Below are 17,966 nucleotides of genomic sequence, written 5' to 3'. Positions count from 1 at the left end.
GGCATACTGAAGGTAATCCCACACACGAAGGTTGTTTTTGTGGGCAACGCTGCTGCTGTTGTTTCTCTTCATTAAAATAACAAGATAAATAAGAAAAAAGTGTCCACTGTGTCATAGAGTGGCTGTGGCGTTATCACCTTCACTCGTAATGTTGCCTCAAGCACGTTTAAGAAATACTGCCCAGCATCACCAATCCTCCATAGAATAACGTGGCAACATATTTACTATAGTATTCATATACATTGTTTTCGTAATTAATTTTGTAACTAACCATTGGCTATATTGTCCCACAGGCCAAAGACATCTCTCCAGTGATCAACGCCTTCACAGAGGCTCTGACGCAGACCCACCCTCAGGACCGCTACAACCCCATGACTCTCTGGTCATATTTCTTAATGTTCGTCAATACTCATCTTCCTGCGGCGTTCTACGACAAACTCACCAAATTTTAGAACTAAACTGATATTAGGAAAAAAATAAATAACTCAAACACCCCGTAGTAATAACACCATATAAGAACATAAGAACATAAGAATGGAGGAGACTGCAGCGGGCCTATTGGCCCATACTAGGCAGTCCCATTTACACCCAACCCCTATTGCTCATATAAGCATCCAGCCTATGTTTGAAGCTATTCAGTGTATTCGAGTTAATGATGATATTTGGTAACTTGTTCCACTTATCCACTGTTTCCAAACCAATGTTTACCTATTTCGCGCCTAAATCTAAATTTGTCTAGTTTAAAACCATTGTTACGAGTTTGCTCCTGGTTGGATAGTTTGAGTACCTTTGTAATGTCCCCTTTGTTTAGCTCTGACTTTCATTTATACACCTCTATCATGTCGCCCCTCGCTCTACGTCTCTCGAGGGAGTGCAAATTAAGGTGCTTTAACCTGTCTCTATACTCAAGGTTCCTAATGCCCGGGATTAGCCTTGTCATTCTCCTTTGAATTCTTTCCAAAGATTCTATATCAATTCTGTAATACGGTGACCAGAATTGAGCTGTGTAATCCAAGTGAGGTCTCACAAGCGCAAGATATAGTCATACGATGACCTCGCTAGTCTTGTAACTAACACTCCTTTGTATGAACCCAAGTACTTTATTAGCCTCGTTTCGAGCAAAAACACATTGTTTACTTGCCTTAAGATTCCTACTTATTATTACTCCTAAATCTCTCTCGCAGTCGGATTTCTCAATAACATCGTTGTTCATCTGGTATCTGGTTTCCCTGTTTACATCTGCTATATTGAGTACTTTACATTTGTCCACTTTGAATTTCATCTGCCATTTTTCAGACCATTCGATTTTTTTTTTAAATCTTCCTGTAGTTTTGCGGAGTCCTCGTCAGATTTAATTACATGTCCTATCCTAGTGTCATCAGCAAATTTACTTATGTTGCTGTCTATGCCGATATCTATGTGGTTTATGTACTGTATATAATAAATAATAATGGTCCAAGTATTGAGCCTTGGGGAACTCCACTAGTGACGTTGCTCCAATGGGATTTAGTGCCGTTAATGCTCACTCGCTGTTCGGACCCCAGTTCGGGGGGCACGCCACTCCGAAACTGACCACGTCCAAGAGTGGGGGTTGGTGGTAAGCGTCCACTGATCGGGGGTCCGCTCACACTTGCAACCTGCAGTATCCTTCCAATCTGCAGGTGGGACCACCTCCAATCCCAATCCGGTCTGGCTGCTCCTGGAGCTCCAGCCGGAACCACCAAACGGGCCGCCTATAGGCAAAGGCCCGTGTCGGAGTACGGTCCGACAATCTTAACAACAACAACAACTCGCTGTTTCCTGTCCTGTAACCACGCCCTAATCCATTTTAGAATGTCACCTTTAATGCCATGAGCCTCTACCTTTCTTATAAGTCTTTCGTGGGGGACTCTGTCGAAGGCTTTGCTAAAGTCGAGATATACTGGAGTGGATTTCTCCCCTACAAACGCTGTTTGTCGCGGATTAGCCGACCCCGCGAATTCCCCAGTGTATACCTCGTGGTCTAGGTCAACCAGCGCCGCCTTACATAGCGGAGGTCAACTACTAAGCCACGCTTACCCCCGCTATTTAAGACCTGACCTCGTGGTGACCTCTCTCTTCTTCTAGCTACAGCCGCAGCAAGCAACACCACCTCCTCCGCCGCTGCCTGGCGGCCCTCGCTCCTGCCGGCGAGCATGGCGACCCACAAGCTGGTCCTCCTCTGAGCATCCTCACCAACCAGCTCTCTCTACATCACGCTTGTAACCACGCTGCCACTTCCCAGCACCAAGCTGCATTGTACATCCAATACAACATGTATACAGAGAGCACATTGTGAGTTTCCTTTCTCCATCCCATCCTGAGTGAGAACCAAACCACCCGTACCCCACAATACCACATCATGATTGTGCCCCTCTTTCACTGATTCGAAAACTGATGAAAAGAATGTTAAGAAAATAAGGAGTCTGCAATAGGCCGGTTGGCCTGTGCATGGCAGCTCCTGTCGAGAGTCACTACCACTCTCCATCATCCATGAATCTATCTAGCCTCCTTTTGAAACTTTCCAGAGTTCCCGCACTTACTACAAAGTTGCTAAGCTTGTTCCACTCGTCCACCACCCTATTTGTGAACCAGTTTCTTCCTATCTCTCTCCTAAACCTAAACTTATCCAACTTGAATCCGTTGCTCCGAGTCCTATCCTGCTCGGATAATCCTATCCTGTTAATAGATTAGTTAGACATGAACGTCCGCTTGTGAAGCCATGCCGGGAATCATTGATCAACTTGTGCTTCTCCAGGTGATTTCGAATAGAGTTTGAAATGATTGCTTCCAATAATTTCCCTACTATTGATGTTAGACTGATTGGGCGGTAGTTAGAGGATAGTGATCTATCCCCTTTCTTGAAAATAGGTATTACATTCGCTATCCTCCAGGATTCTGGTACTACACCTGTTTTTAAGGACATGTTAAACAACTTTGCTAAGGGCATACTAAGCTCTTCCTTACATTCCTTTAATACTCTGGCAACTATCTCATCGGGACCAGGTGACTTATTAGTCTTTAGTTTGTCTATTTTCTTACTAACATCGTTACTAGTCTACAGTATATGCCAACAGCACTGAGATCTTTCGTCCGTACATGAACTTGATGCAAAAATAGTAAATATGATTTATTGTCCAGTATTAGATACCATTAAGTTAGAGAAAATGTACTGTACACCTCGTCAGTTCACAAGGCAGTGATACCAACACCCTTCCCTGTAGCACCTATAACACTGATGGTCAATATTTTTTTATTAAACCCATAAAGCAGATGAATCAATAATATATAAATAAAGAATAAAACACTGAAGACCATTAGTTAGTTTTGTTGAGGATGTGATTACCACTACAACTAAAGCGATTACAATTGTATGCTTATGTGATTCAGTTACTGTATTATATAATGAGGTGCAATAATAATAATAATAATAATGGGACCATAGGTTACAGTAGAAATATACAGTACTCTCGTTTCTCTGTGTTTTATCTTCTCCTACAGAGGGATTTTATGTTATGATGGATCTGGTATCACTACTGTATATAGTGTCCAAAAAGTCTAGTTCCGGCTTTCACAATAATCCTAACCAATGAAACCAATCCTAGAGAGATACAATGATATGGTTGTCTTCCTGCTTCACTATAAGAATTTTTTTCAGGTTTTAATCAGTGATCAGATGTTATTAACAGTCAGCTGAACATGCAGAATAAAGCTCATTGTGTCATCTGATTCCCGGAGTCGAAACCCAGTGGTATAATTGTTCAAAGGAATTGCCGCTGTTGGTATGACAGGACCCTCACCTCTCTACTCAACGTTAAGAGATGATTTCACATGTTTTGGGAGACAGGGAGCGTGGTTGACAGAAGACGTTGATAATGTCCCCGAATGGAATAAACTACGGCCATTTGGTGAGGTGCGCCTGCATTGTAGGGTATGTCAAGGATTGTTTACCGGACCGCAGTTGCTAAGAATTCGACACTTTGGTACAAGGATAACCGATGGCATCAGAAGAGTGACGAAGGTTATCAACTCGTGTACCGATGTGGAGTATTGGTTGTGCTACGGTCCGCTAAAAGTGCACATGTTGACGGCTACTGAAGACCACACGAAATTTATAACTGATGTCACAAAATACACACGCACACACACAAAATCGCACCACTACATTACTTTTGGTTTGGTTGTAATATATTACAAAGCCGAAAAAAGACTATGAACATCGTATATACTTAAACTTGAGGTAAGATTAAGTAACGGAACATAACGGTCGGGTTAATAACGTTGGCACGACTACCTGCTATCAAGTATCCAGTGCAGGACGACCCTTTAGTAGACTACAACAGCTTGGTTCCGTGAAGTTACGTTCTTCATATGGATGGAGTTCTCAATTCCTGTCATTTTCGTCATTATTCCCTTTACATTTGTCTTTACATACAAGTACTTAAATAAATATAAGTGCCTCACCACCAACCCTGCCGCTAGTAGCCTCCGAGGCCGAGTGGGTGACGCAGCGGTATTGCCGACACCAGAGCGCAATAATATGGCTCGCGTCTGATAATATGTAGTAAAGCCATAAGAGACACAGCTGTGGAGGTCAATGTTAGGACACGAGTTAACACACTGGTTCAGAAAACACTGAATTGTTGTATCACATATTGGACATATCGTTAAGGTTTACAATTCAACAGTATCTACCATAGCAAGAACAATTACATAACTCCTACAAAGTTGATACAATTCCATAAATATTATCGAGAATAATATATAAAGGTTTAACGTCAATAAAGATTGTCTTCCGAGTGTTTATGGAGGGTAAGGGATTAATTTCCCCAGCATCACTAGTTGTCTCCGTTCTAGTCTTGTGTAAAGTAAACAGTGAATATTCGCAGACATTTTCGAAGAAATATATCTTAAATCTTTTGTGTAAAACTCTCATCAAGTGTTTGACTGTCCGATGATGGGAAACATAAAGAGCATTATTGGGATAATCTTGTATACCATCCCTGGTCTACTTTAAGTGGTTCTCAGACGCATGAGCCGCTAAACAAGGAAAGGAAGGCGAAGTGTGACAACTTAGTTCAGACAACGAGGTGCAGCAGAGCACAGTGAGCGGTGGCCTCCCGACACGAGGGCCGTCCTGGATCCACATAGGGAAGTTCCCCTACACTAACTGTGGCGGGGAACAGCAACGTTCACTTATCCCCACCTCAACAATTGATGGTGTCTCGTAATCATGCTGTTTCTACCTATTCAATGTTGCATTTCATATTAGTCATGTAAGTAAATTAAATATAAGAGCCTTTAATGGAGAAGAGCAGCGAACACACCAGAAAGAGAGAGAAGAAAGCGAAAAGTTTTCACTATGGCGGGTTTAACAAATTCATTATACTAAACCTCTTGTCAGCATGTTTTGTGATAAAATTGTATATTCAAAATAAGGTGAAAGTAGCGTTACAGTTTTATTTAAGAAACTTTCCATACCCATATAACGTTAGAGACCAATAAAAATACAATTTGTGTACGCTTCTAACGGGGTTGATCAGGTAGGGAAATTTCACCAGCGGAGGGAGAGGTAGGCGAGGTGCGGGGGAGGTAAGGTCGCCGAGACAGTCAGTGAGGACCGGTCCGGGTGGTAACAACAGGTGAACGCGAGCGACTCCTTGGCTCACCTGTGCTCTAATAGGCAAGTGATATGATCTTGTAATTGGAACAAGTGTTTAACTTAAGGTGTCATCCCTACAGTGTTATTGAAATACGGTGTTACTGAATTTAATGAACGTAAATGACTATTTTTTTCGTATGACATTTCGTAGATGTCCGTGCAGGTGAGGAAGAGGTGCTTCCTGCGTGTGAGGTTTGCCATATAATGATCCTTTACGCGTGTAAGATGTTCATAGTATCCGGGAAAGTAATCCTTTACTTAGTGAGGTATAATATAAGAGGCGGGAAGTAATGACAATGTTAAGGGTCTGTGTTGCACGGAGGAGGAAGGGCTCGACGTAACTTTTCCTAGAATGCTCGTCATACTTTGCGTACTGGTAAACAACTTTCTATCTTGCACTTTCTTTAAATTTCACCCCGTCCAACTTTCACCCACGTGAAGCCTGTTTGCTGCTGTGTATCTCAATCTTTCCCACTGGAAGGTGTGTGAGCCGTGATCCAGTAGAAGTGGTGAGGAATGTTATTAAATTGTGTAGTTCTTTTAATATTTTTGTTCACGGGTTTTTTTTATATACGAGTCATGTATAAAACAAATTATTTTTGCGAAAATTGTTAAGATAATAGAATCACTGACCTGAACTAACGGGAACGACAACAATGAAGAAACTGAAAAATATAATGACAATTGAAATTTAGATACAGTTTCTATTTATTTTTTTATTATTGCATTTATTTGCCACCAACCGAGTCTCGGGAATTTTTATCTGTATACCAAACACTTTATATTACTCTACCATTAACTTCTATTTTATCATCACTATTTACAACTTTGCTCGTCAAACACTAGCACCCAGCCTTGTCTTACTCCCTTTCTAACCCTGAACTAATACCTAAGATCATTACTTACTATCACTGCAGCTTCCTGGTGACAACAAATAGTTATAAGGATTCTTGTATCTTTGTATATTTTTTTTCAAGACAATTATAAGTTTGTTGTGCATTACTGTATTATTATTTTTTTTTTTAATTTTCAGGAAACTTATTCTAATAATCAGAGTTTTTTGGTTCTCCTTTGTGGTAAATAATTATATGGTAGTGGAATAATTAATCCCGTTTATGCCCCGTAAATGGTTAGTAAGTGAATACAGGTACAGGAATACAGTCAAAAAGTTATTCCTATTGGGAAAAATTTTCAGCTGTGTTTTATGAATTACAGATCAAGCAAACGACAATACTATATTCTGGTGTAAATATGTACACAAATTTACACAGTGTATTATGAAATGCCACTTCAAGAGGGAGCAAGAATTCTTTCGCAAACTTGCACAGAAAAACCAACCACAGTGTAACAAGACAGTCAGACACACAGGTTAATGAGCACAGCCACAACACAGGCGTCCCCTCAGGAGGTGAAGGTGAAGTGAAAACTCGGCGGCTCGAGGTAACTGGTTGGAAGTGGATCTCGCAGCCTACGCCTGCTGCTACACTCTACTGCTCTACTTTGCTGATTTTCAAGTAATAATAACAACATAAAGAACCGCACAGCCAGACGTTCCACTCTGAAACGTTGACTGATAACAATATTAACGAGAAGATAGTCAATGAAAAGGAGCAGTTGATACAGTGGTTTCTAAAGCTAAGCTAATTTTGACAGTGAAATGTTTTAGCTAATTTCTGTATATCACTTTAATATAACACACAAATGCCAGTGGACCCAGCGAACCTTAATTGTTTTAGATAACATTTTTAATAATAAGGTTAAGTGAACCACTGTGACCAGAGAGAAATAATTTACACATTTAGGTGAAAAAATCTTGACCAAGTGAACAACGTCCCTGTGTGTATAACTGTAGGGAACAAGATGAACATATATCACCTTTGTGTCACCAGAGGAACACATATGACCAGGTGAATATATGTGACAGTTCAACAGGTGAACAAGTGTAAGACATACTGGGTGAGTACTGGTCAACACAATGGTTCCCTCAACTGCCGCCCACCGTCACCCACCCTCAACTACCGCCCACTGCGACCCTCCCTCTACTGCCGCCCACTGCGACCCTCTCTCTACTGCCGCCCACCGCCACCTTCCTCCTAATACCCGACACTTTCCTTTATCTCACTCTGAAAGTTGTAAACTGCTAAAATCACCTCATCTACTCGTTGTGAGGTTAGTCAGTGGCCGCCTCGAGGTAAAGTTGGTTCATCCGACTCCCGCTCGAGGGCGTTGATGATGTCTAGTTCCGTTTACTAGGAATCCCCAACCAACTTGAACTGTTGATACTAATAAGAGGTTGTATTATCAGAAGTAAAGGAGCTATGTCATAAGTAATAATTATTTTTTGTTTTTTATTGCGTAAAGAAACCAATTAATCGACATATTGTTGGTGTTTACTTGGACGGCAACGCTGGACTTTGCACCTGGTGGCGTGTAAGAGATGCTAATAGAAAATATAATGGTGTAAAATGAATAATACAAGTTATTTGTAAGTACTGTATATCGTGTGTACTGGCCACCACCAGATTAATTTACTGGCAGACTTCCCCTGGAATACACACGTCGCTGTTTTGTTTTCACCAGTCGTCTCTACAGGGCCGTTCTCTCAACTGTTAGACATGATCATATCCCACCTTTTCTTCAAGTGTCTAGCCGCACCACGTTTAAGGCCAGTCGTTTAACTTGTCCTGTACAAAGTTCTTGGCAACTACTATGGAAGTGTTTGGCGAGTACTTTCATTATATAATAGACATGTTTAGTCGAGAACTCCATTTGTACTCGAATATTCTTCTAGAATACGAGAACAGAAACTCGAGACAGCAAAGTTGTTTACATGTAATGATACACCCAGTACACGCAGTAACTTTGTACACCTGCTCACGAACCTGACTTGTTCAGGAAGTGCCCAAGCCAGGTTGACTTGCTGACTCTTGGATAATTAGAAGACTGTGTGTTTGAGGTCCCTCCACCACTGCACGTCGTCACGTGGTGAACACAATTTTTTATTAGATACCTATATATTGGGATGGCTGTGTGCAGATCGAGATTATCTTTTCTGAAAAACTTAACATATGTAAACAATCCCATAATCTTCCGACACAGTTTCCTCAACAACCTGGATTTACAAAGATCAAAACTTGGCCACTTTCTTGCGCTTTGTGCCCTTGTATAATGTGAACTTGTCGAAGAGAAAAACTGGCGTATAACCTGTCATAAGAAGTATAACCTGCTTCGGTACACCATGAAGTTTTTTCTTAAACTTTAAAATCCAATAAGATCTATTGTGAGATGACAGGTTTTTTGTTCCAACTCCTACTGCCGAGTTGTTTGCTTCCCAGTCACTTACTCACAGGTGATGAGGCTGGTTTAAACCTCTGCCCCCGCTCACGACATTGTTCTTGTAATTTAACTAGACTTGTACACCGCGAGCATTAGTCAACAGTTTCAACACCAAGCATTTGCTTTGGCTTGACCATTTTTTTTGTCATGGTGATGGATTAAAAATTCAGTAATGAAGAAACGAAGCTTGTGGATTACTGACCTTTTAGGCTAAAGTAAACAACCGTGCAAGAGGGAGATGTTGTGGGGTGCTACGGTACTGTGGTGAGGAAGGTTGGTTCAACTTCTCCACGAGGGAAACGATTAAATTACTGTTCTTTTTTATAACAACAACGGAGTTACCTGAATTCGCCCGGGTGGAGGTACATTATACGGCTAGTCTCTAAGCCACCCGCACCTCCCCTACCAAATTTCACCCGTCTATCTTCAAGACTGTGAAAATGTATAAGGAGTGAATGTAAGGGGCGAGAAAGCACCAGGTAGTAACAATCTCTCTCTCTCTCTCCCTCATACTGGTTTTTCTTTTCAACTTGCATGAGTCATACGCTGCTGACCGCTGGGGCGTCGTGTAAAAAATATTCTACAAAAACTCCCGTTGGATCCAAGGAGTTTTGTGCTCCTCGCGAATTATTCTTTATGTACGCTATTTATCGACGGTTTTCATGATTGCTGAAAAAATTGGAAGGAAAAACTAATATAATCATGAATTACTGGGGTTATCGATGTGCTTCTCTCTTAAATCAGTAAGTTATGAAGTTTAACATCTAATCAATAAAACTGTTCTCTTTAATTTTCCATATAACAGTACATGATTATATAAAGTTCAAAGTATATGACAAACAAAATCTCATCTGTGACTTGATTTAAGCAGCATGGTGATTAAATTTTACCCCTTCAATTTCAAGGTATTGTGTGGTCGAAAATTGGTGAGATAATTATAAACTGATTTTGAGTATTAGTTGTGGGAGCACAGTACATCACGTCTATTGTAGCTGCCGTGTGGTGTTAGTTTTTCAGAGGGTGTCCGAGCAGAGTCTGTGGAGGATGTTGTGGACGCTGGACAAGGTGGTGCGGGTGATGTTCTGGGGAGGGGTGAGCGCCTTGCTGGCCACGTTGCTCAGCGCCTTGGGGGTCGTCTCCTGCCTGCTGGCCTTCATTACTCTCTGGCTCCTCACTGCTGCCTCCTACTTGTACACCGCTGATATGAAGGTCAGTTCACTTCTGCATCCCATTATCGCTCCTCACACAAGTAAGAAATGTAGGGATAATCTTTTGTAGTTTAAATTATCTTTACCAATTAAACGTTAACGTTGAGAATGAGACGAATGTAGTTGATTCCAAACACTACTTTAATTTTAATCATAATTGTTTTGAAGTTCTTGGAGTGCAGCTTACCCTCTGAACTCATCTGTCAGTGAACACAAAATTATAAAGTATATACTGTAGGTGTTAGTATACTGTAGATATAATTGATAAGATAAATATTTAACTTTTTTTAATTGCTATAGTCTGAAGACAGAGGATTGTGGAGGATAATTAAGAGTTTTTGTGAACCTGAAAAACCTGTTACTGCAGTTACCAGTGTCAGGGAAGTCGGTGGTAGTGACGGGCTGCGACACCGGCTTTGGCAACACCTTGGCACTCCACCTGGACAAACTGGTTAGTGGAACTCTCTCCTAGAGCAGCTCAGGCTTTCCTGGCCATTGCCAAATTGCTTGAATCAAAGTTCACCTGTAATTCAACGTTTTCACTTTTTTGTCCTCTTCTCTTCCTTCACCTTGACTCACCGCTAAGTTGTTTACATCAAAGTGAACTATATATTTCTCTAATTAGTGATTTAAGTGAGTTAAATGAGTAAGTTTACCAAGAAATATTGCCAAAAATGTAGGAACCAACCGGAATGTATTATAACTTCTATGGTTGTCTTCAGTCACTCTGGCCTGGCGGAGTTGTATAACGTTGGGTCAGTGTCTTGGTGTAGGTGTCAGGCACTACTGTAGTGTAGTGTCACCCAAGTTATTTTACCCCACAACTATTGGCAATTTATTTATGTTTTGGTAGTATCAAAAAATTAAGAGGATGAATTTGAATATGCTGTGTGTGTGTGTGTGTGTGTGTGTGTGTGTGTGTGTGTGTGTGTGTGTGTGTGTGTGTGTGTGTTTTGAGACCAAAAGAGCAGGAACAACAGATCATGAGGCCTTCAACGTGAAAGATGAACCTCAAAGGTCATGTGAACAGCCATCCAATTGTTTCTGGTAAGACTAATAAACAAACAACATCAGGATGTGATGAGGAGTAAACAAGACAAGAAAGGAAGATTATAAAAAGCACAGTGAAGAAATGTGACGAAGAATGTGTTATGGTGGACAAAGATGGTCATTATGTGGGTGATCTTACAGCGCAATTATACAGATAAAACTTTGAGAAATAAATTCAAAACATACCCATACGACTAAGTCCCAATTGTATGGTTTGAAATTCAGAGAAAAATTAAAGAAATCCCCATAGGTATGACTGCCTGTTAGTGATGGTGCGGATAAGGCACTCTGTTTATAACCTGCGGTACGAAGGAGGTAGTGTAGCCGGAACTGTAATAACCGTCTTCATTTCCCAGTTTGTAAAATTAGGTACCCATTTACAGCTGGGTAGACTGGGAGCGCCCTGGGATCGAGCCAGTGATAGGAAGAGAGCGTTAAGTTATCATAACTGCTGTTATATTTTAATTTTACCCCCCGACTGTACACTATGACACGCTAGTACACACGTAAGCCAACACGGTATTATTGTTAATGATCTACATCATCACTCTTCTATCTGACCACTTGGAAGTAATGACAAAGTCTGTTTTAGTGTCCGGAATTGCTCATTTTAACTCCTACACATACTGCTGCTAGTCTCAGTTGGATCAATGTTTTCCCCCTCAGCGGCGCGGCGCCAACGTCACTCTAGATCTAGCCGGATTTCCTTATCACTCAATGTTCAGCAGGGGACACATCCCTAGATCAAGGGTTATTATCACAAACTATATACAGTATAATATGTACTGGGACTTAATGTACTGAGAAATCTAGAGAAAGTTAATTTGTCGAGTCCTCTTACATTCTTAGCTGTTGAGCTTCTCCTGGGGAAAGATAGTTTCAATTTAAATTAAGTTTTTACATGTCTTACTTTGTTACTCTAGGCCAGATAACTATGGCACTAACTCCTCTCAGATGACCATTTATGTTCTCTACACCATCAAGCAGTTTATGGCAGGATGAGATGCACCGATTTTCCAGAGCAGGCGAACCTGATACTGATTTACCTAAAGGGATGTTTCTTCAATAGGCCTACACCTACACCAGGCAGAGGATAACGTGCTGGTGGTGTAGGTGTGGAGGTACAGGTGAGAGCATCAGTCACCAGGTGAACCGTGTCACTAGCCTCCTCCTCCTCCTCCCACAGGGGTTCCGGGTGTTCGCATGTTGCCTGCATGCTGGAGGTGAGGGCGCCAACCGCCTCCGTCGGGAGGGGTCCAGCCGCCTCCACGTCTTACAGATGGACGTCACCAACCAGGAGCAGCTCGACAAGGCTGCCCAAGAGGTCAAACACCTGCTGCCCGAAGGAGGTAAGAATGTTAAACACCTGCTGCCCGAGGGAGGTAAGAATGTTAAACACCTGCTGCCCGAGGGACGTAAGATTGTTAAACACCTGCTGCCCGAGGAAGGTAAAAATGTTAAACACCTGCTGCCCGAGGGAGGTAAGAATGTTATACACCTGCTGCTCAAGGGAGGTAAGAATGCTAAACACCTGCTGCCCGAGGGAGGTAAGAATGCTAAACACCTGCTGCCCGAGGGAGGTAAGAATGTTAAACTTTTGCTGCCCGAAGGAGGTAAGAATGCTAAACACCTGTTGCCCGAGGAAGGTAAAAATGCTAAACACCTGCTGCCCGAGGGACGTAAGAATGTTAAACACCTGCTGCCCGAGGAAGGTAAAAATGCTAAACACATGCTGCCCGAGGGAGGTAAGAATGTTATACACCTGCTGCCCGAGGGAGGTAAGAATGCTAAACACCTGCTGCCCGAGGGAGGCAAGAATATTAAACACCTGCTGCCCGAGGAAGGTAAGAATGCTAAACACCTACTGCCTGAGGGATGTAAGAATGTTAACCACTTGCTGCGTGAAGGAAGTCTTACTAATACTTGAGTATTTACTCCAGCATCGAGTTCTTTGTTTTCCTCTTTTGGGAAGCAGAAGGTAACAAGCAGAAGGTAGGCCAAAATAACAGAATTAATGTAAGGATGAGTATGGTAATATGGAATCACTGAAAAGACACTGGTGGTTGATGGAATATGGCAGCTTACATGTTCTTCACGAGCCTTAATTTTTACAGCTAATTTCAGCTCTATATTACAAAACACGTTACATAACTTCGAAAGGGCAATTGAAAACTTAAAATAAACTAATTTTTTGGTTTGTTTTGAGCCATACTCACAAGTATTGTTTTTCAAAATCGATGACTATAGTATCCCCTGTTAACTTAGCTAAAGCAACCTTGTGTTATTGTAATATGATAGGAACTGATTTTGTACATCTTCTTCGCTAATCCAGACGTCGTGTGGGGACTGGTGAACAACGCAGGTCTCTGTACATTGGGCCCCGTGGAATGGATGTCAATGGAGAGTTTCAGAAAAGATCCAGAGGTCAACGTGTTTGGTCTCATCGCCACCACCAAGACCTTCTTACCACTCATCCGTCAAGCAAAAGGTGAGTCAAGGTCAGAGGTCAACCAAGGTCATGACCTTAGTAGTCACCTGACAACACCTGCAGGAGCTTCATTAAGGGACAACTAGATACACCCAGGTACAACTAGCTATTCTCAGACATAACAAGCTATAATTATATCAAAGTACAATAGGTGAATTTATTTCCTAGAGTATATATGCGTAGTTCAGAATTGGGTTTTCGTAGTGACTGTTCCGCGAATATTTTTACTCAATGGTTGTGTTTCCGTCATCACTTTCCGCCATGATTCGGGTTTTAGATGACGAAACCGATTCTAGTAGTTTATTCTTTTGATGATAATTTTAGTTGTTACTGCACCCTGGCTAGTGAGTATTACCCCTTCATGTTGTGCAGGTCGTGTGGTGAATGTGGCCAGCGTAGCGGGGAGGATGAGTGCTGGGTTCATGGGTCCTTACTGTGTCTCCAAGTACGCCGTAGAAGGCTTTAGTGACGCTCTACGGTGAGTACAGTGTGTCTCCAGTGTCTCTGCATGATGTAAAAATATATACGTAAAACATGACATAATTGTTTCTTGTATTTATATTTATGTTTTTATCTAGAATCGAACACAGACATCTGTCCTATCTAATGCCTTTCCTCTTCCACAAACATAAACATTTGCTCCAGCTATTTTACAAGTTCTCATGCTATAAATCAAAGATTGATCCGGGACATCCTCCCATTTAATAGCTGAGCGGCGACAAGGTAGCCTGGAACCTGGAAACTTTAGTGTGACCATCAAGTAAAGGCGTGGTTGTGCAAGCTGCTGTTAGTATCAAGACTCAGTGAGCTTTTAGCCTCACATGGTAAACACTGCCTCCCCGAACCTCCTCTAAAGGCTATTATTCTAACGGGAGAGTTGTACTAATAGCTTAGCGAGTGCCAGCTGTCGCTCTTGTGTGTTATCCCGGGTTACATTCCGTAAACTTACCGAGTAATACATAAGTCTCCTTGACCCATGCTCCTTGGGATTAAAATGAGATACCCAAGAGCAAGTTTTGATAATTATATACCACATTGTATAACCTTAACACACAGAGGTATTATAATGCAGATTCAAGTTAATTCACTTAATACACATTCATACAGTGAACTGACCTAAAAACTCGTTAATGTGTTCAGTGTCTAACAAGGTGTTGTGTCCCCATGCAGGCAGGAGATGAGGCCTTTTGGTGTGGACGTCTGCATCCTCGAGCCTGGCAACTTCGCTAATGGTAATATTAATGTCGTGTGTGTGTGTGTGTGTGTGTGTGTCTACAGTACCTTAAATGATATTGAATCTTCATATCTAGAAGAAAATGTGGGTATAAATATGTGGTTTTTACCTTCCCAATACAACAGGAGATATGTGAAATACAGGATGCACCAGTATGTGTAAATCTGTGGTCGCCAACCCTCAGATATGGGAGCGATACTTCGATTGATTGATATAACACCTAAAAAATAACCTTGAAATATGGCATGTATTTATTTTGACATGTATGTTATTGTAATATGGTTGTGAGGTGTAGTTGCCTTCTGAAGTTTGACTGAAAACCACAGTTTGCCATGTTATTACCCTTTGTTTCCAGATGTTATTTTAAGAATGTCTCAACTTACTGGCTTCTATCTAAAACAGACGCCGTGTCATTACAGAGTATGCAATATCCCTTTCCTTCTTAGAAATTATTGCTAAAACTTATTTATCTTACTTTCTACATCCTTCCACGTACAGTAATATTGATTTCTTGACAACATCTCAATCGATTTCCCGTTTGGTTTGTGACTTCGCTATAAACAGATTCAAGCTGTACGATGGACTTGGACAAAAGGCATGACTTGCACTTTCTCGTAACTCTCTTAACTCCTGAGCCAGGATGGTAACAAATACTTTATTTTTTCTTCGAAAATATTCTTGTTACGAAGAAAACGTCTCGCTCACTTGTCAGCAAGTAACATATGCCCAGTTTAGTTTGAAGTTACATTGTTTTGTATTACGAATCCATTTTACAACATGAAAACATTATTGTTATCTTTGTAAAATTAAATGTTATATGTGTAATTTCAATACCATGACACCGGCAGGAACATTCCTGTTCGCCACGGACGAGATGGTGGAGCGAGAGGTGGAGGGCGTGTGGTCGTCCCTCAGTGAACAGGTCAAGATTGACTATGGACAGCGGTACTGCAAAAAGGTGGAAGGTTTTAAGAAAAACTTCCGCAGGAAAGGGGTGAGTGAACGTCAAATTATTAAGAATGTTAATTTGTTTGTTTTTAATTTATTTTCGTTATAGTTAAGACGTGTAGCCAAGGGGCCAATGGTAAGGATACAAATATAAGTCCTACAGCTTACTTAAGGCTGTCCCTCTGGCTCAGCGACGACGATAATAAATCGTTTTTAATGGCCTGCACTAGGAAATATATATGTGTGAGACTTCGCCCCGGGGGTTACAGAGAAATGCCAGAGAGCTTCGATTTATCGAAGCCTGCCTCGGGGTTTGCCCCCAAAAGAATTTACCCTTTCTAGAATTAAAACCCACAAAGCAGTAGGGGTGGGGGTGCAGTGGTTACTAGGCGTCAGGACGTGTTCAGTACCGGTTGGCCTACACGCCGCACCTCTCAAACACACCTCTGGGTTCGCTGCCGCAAGACACCCAGTACCCGGTAGTTGCTTAGAAAAATTGTTGTTCGATGCAAGCTTAGTAAAATGTGACACCCCTAAAAATTACATCGAAAAATACTTTAATGTTCTTGAAACACAAAGCCCGAGGTGTGAGGACGTTACTTAGGCATGGGTGTGAGGACGCTCCACACATCTAAAACAGGAGAGACTCAACTCACAGAAAATTTCAAGATCAAATGGTTCTCTGCCCAAAAAGACCTTAATCCTAATCGCCCCTGAGGCACTACGGTCCTCAGCATTACGGCTGGAGACCATGAAAATTGGGATCCATTGGTATTAGTACTTACTCGAATTAGGACTCGTTATTACTAAGGAGGCTAGGTTGTTACTAGTTATGGTTGAGACCTTATTGACGAATCAACAGATGATAGAGAGGACATGACGTTTCCAAAACACGAAGCCGATTAGCTAATACCCAGTAAAGCGGGATAATGAAACCATAACAGCGTGGTGAGGGTCATTTTATCTCAGTGTGGCAAGGACTTTCCAGGAGAGATACGGATGCCTCTAAAACAGGTGAGTGTGATCACTGTACCCACTTGAAAGGAAGAGGTGAGGCTCTGACGGGAAGAAGGTGGGAAGGGGAGGACTCCGATACCCCCATAGCCTGCATGAGGGAAGGGGAGACTTTCATATAGACAGCGACGGGACCACAGACGACCACAAAGACGGTGTATGGATAAGGAGTGGGTCCGACGTCCGCGTGAACGAGTGGGGGCATCACGTTGACTCATTGATAGGGAGGGACACCGACGTCCTCAAAGATGGAGGGAAAAGCGTAACGTTCCTTTAAAACTGTTGTGGGATGCAAAGGACTCCAGACTTAACTGACGAATAAAACGATAATCAATGAATATGATAACTTGGACGTACCTGTGATGTGGTGTGCTAATGTCCCTCGAAGAGCTGTTTTAACTCACACTTACCTGCAAAAAGAAAAAAAGAATCCACATGAGACAACCTGCCGCCTATCACACACACACACACACACCTATATGATTTACACTTAATCTTAAAGGAACAACTAAGGCAGAACCAAAGATCTTAAGCATTAGTTCATGCCAAACGGATGACTTAAAGAACTAGTTCAATATGTCAAGAACACAACAGTAATATTATTAATAGTTACCTTGTGCTGGTGGTAGCAGAAGCCCTGGCGTCTTATCGGATCGTCACCTGGCACCGCCTTGACACTTTTATGACACCTCATGTCACTTGACACATTGCTGTATTTCATTACACACTTTGCACCTTGCATTAGTTCAAGATATTTTGCAACACTTTACAATACTTTGCGAAACTTTAAAGCATTAATGACACTCTATTGACCATTACGATATCGATGACACTTTCCGACACCGTCTGACACTATTTTATGTTGTTTGGACACTTTATAACTATTTGAAACTTTGACACTTTATACCACTTTGTCACTTTAGGACATCATGACACTTTAGAACACATTAGGCCACTAACACTTTAGGATACTTCACGACACTTAGGACATTTTAACACTTTAGGACA

At 41.7% G+C, this 17,966-nt stretch overlaps 1 protein-coding gene across 1 annotated transcript in view; it reads left to right on the top strand.

Annotated features, from left to right (window-relative positions):
- Positions 1-17,966, top strand: part of LOC121867125 — a 28,312-nt gene that overhangs the window by 8,174 nt on the left and 2,172 nt on the right. Inside the window, exons 9-16 of the mRNA XM_042366881.1 lie at positions 294-451; positions 10,009-10,225; positions 10,592-10,675; positions 12,461-12,623; positions 13,607-13,762; positions 14,135-14,240; positions 14,933-14,994; positions 15,845-15,990. Of these exons, the coding sequence (XP_042222815.1) occupies positions 294-451; positions 10,009-10,225; positions 10,592-10,675; positions 12,461-12,623; positions 13,607-13,762; positions 14,135-14,240; positions 14,933-14,994; positions 15,845-15,990 (1,092 nt within the window). The remainder of the gene's footprint in view (positions 1-293; positions 452-10,008; positions 10,226-10,591; positions 10,676-12,460; positions 12,624-13,606; positions 13,763-14,134; positions 14,241-14,932; positions 14,995-15,844; positions 15,991-17,966) is intronic.

Source organism: Homarus americanus, unplaced genomic scaffold (genome assembly GCF_018991925.1).
Source record: "Homarus americanus isolate GMGI-L3 unplaced genomic scaffold, GMGI_Hamer_2.0 scaffold6317, whole genome shotgun sequence".
Taxonomy (NCBI): domain Eukaryota; kingdom Metazoa; phylum Arthropoda; class Malacostraca; order Decapoda; family Nephropidae; genus Homarus; species Homarus americanus.
Note: the sequence above shows the minus strand (reverse complement) of the source record. Positions and strands in the feature narration are given on the sequence as shown.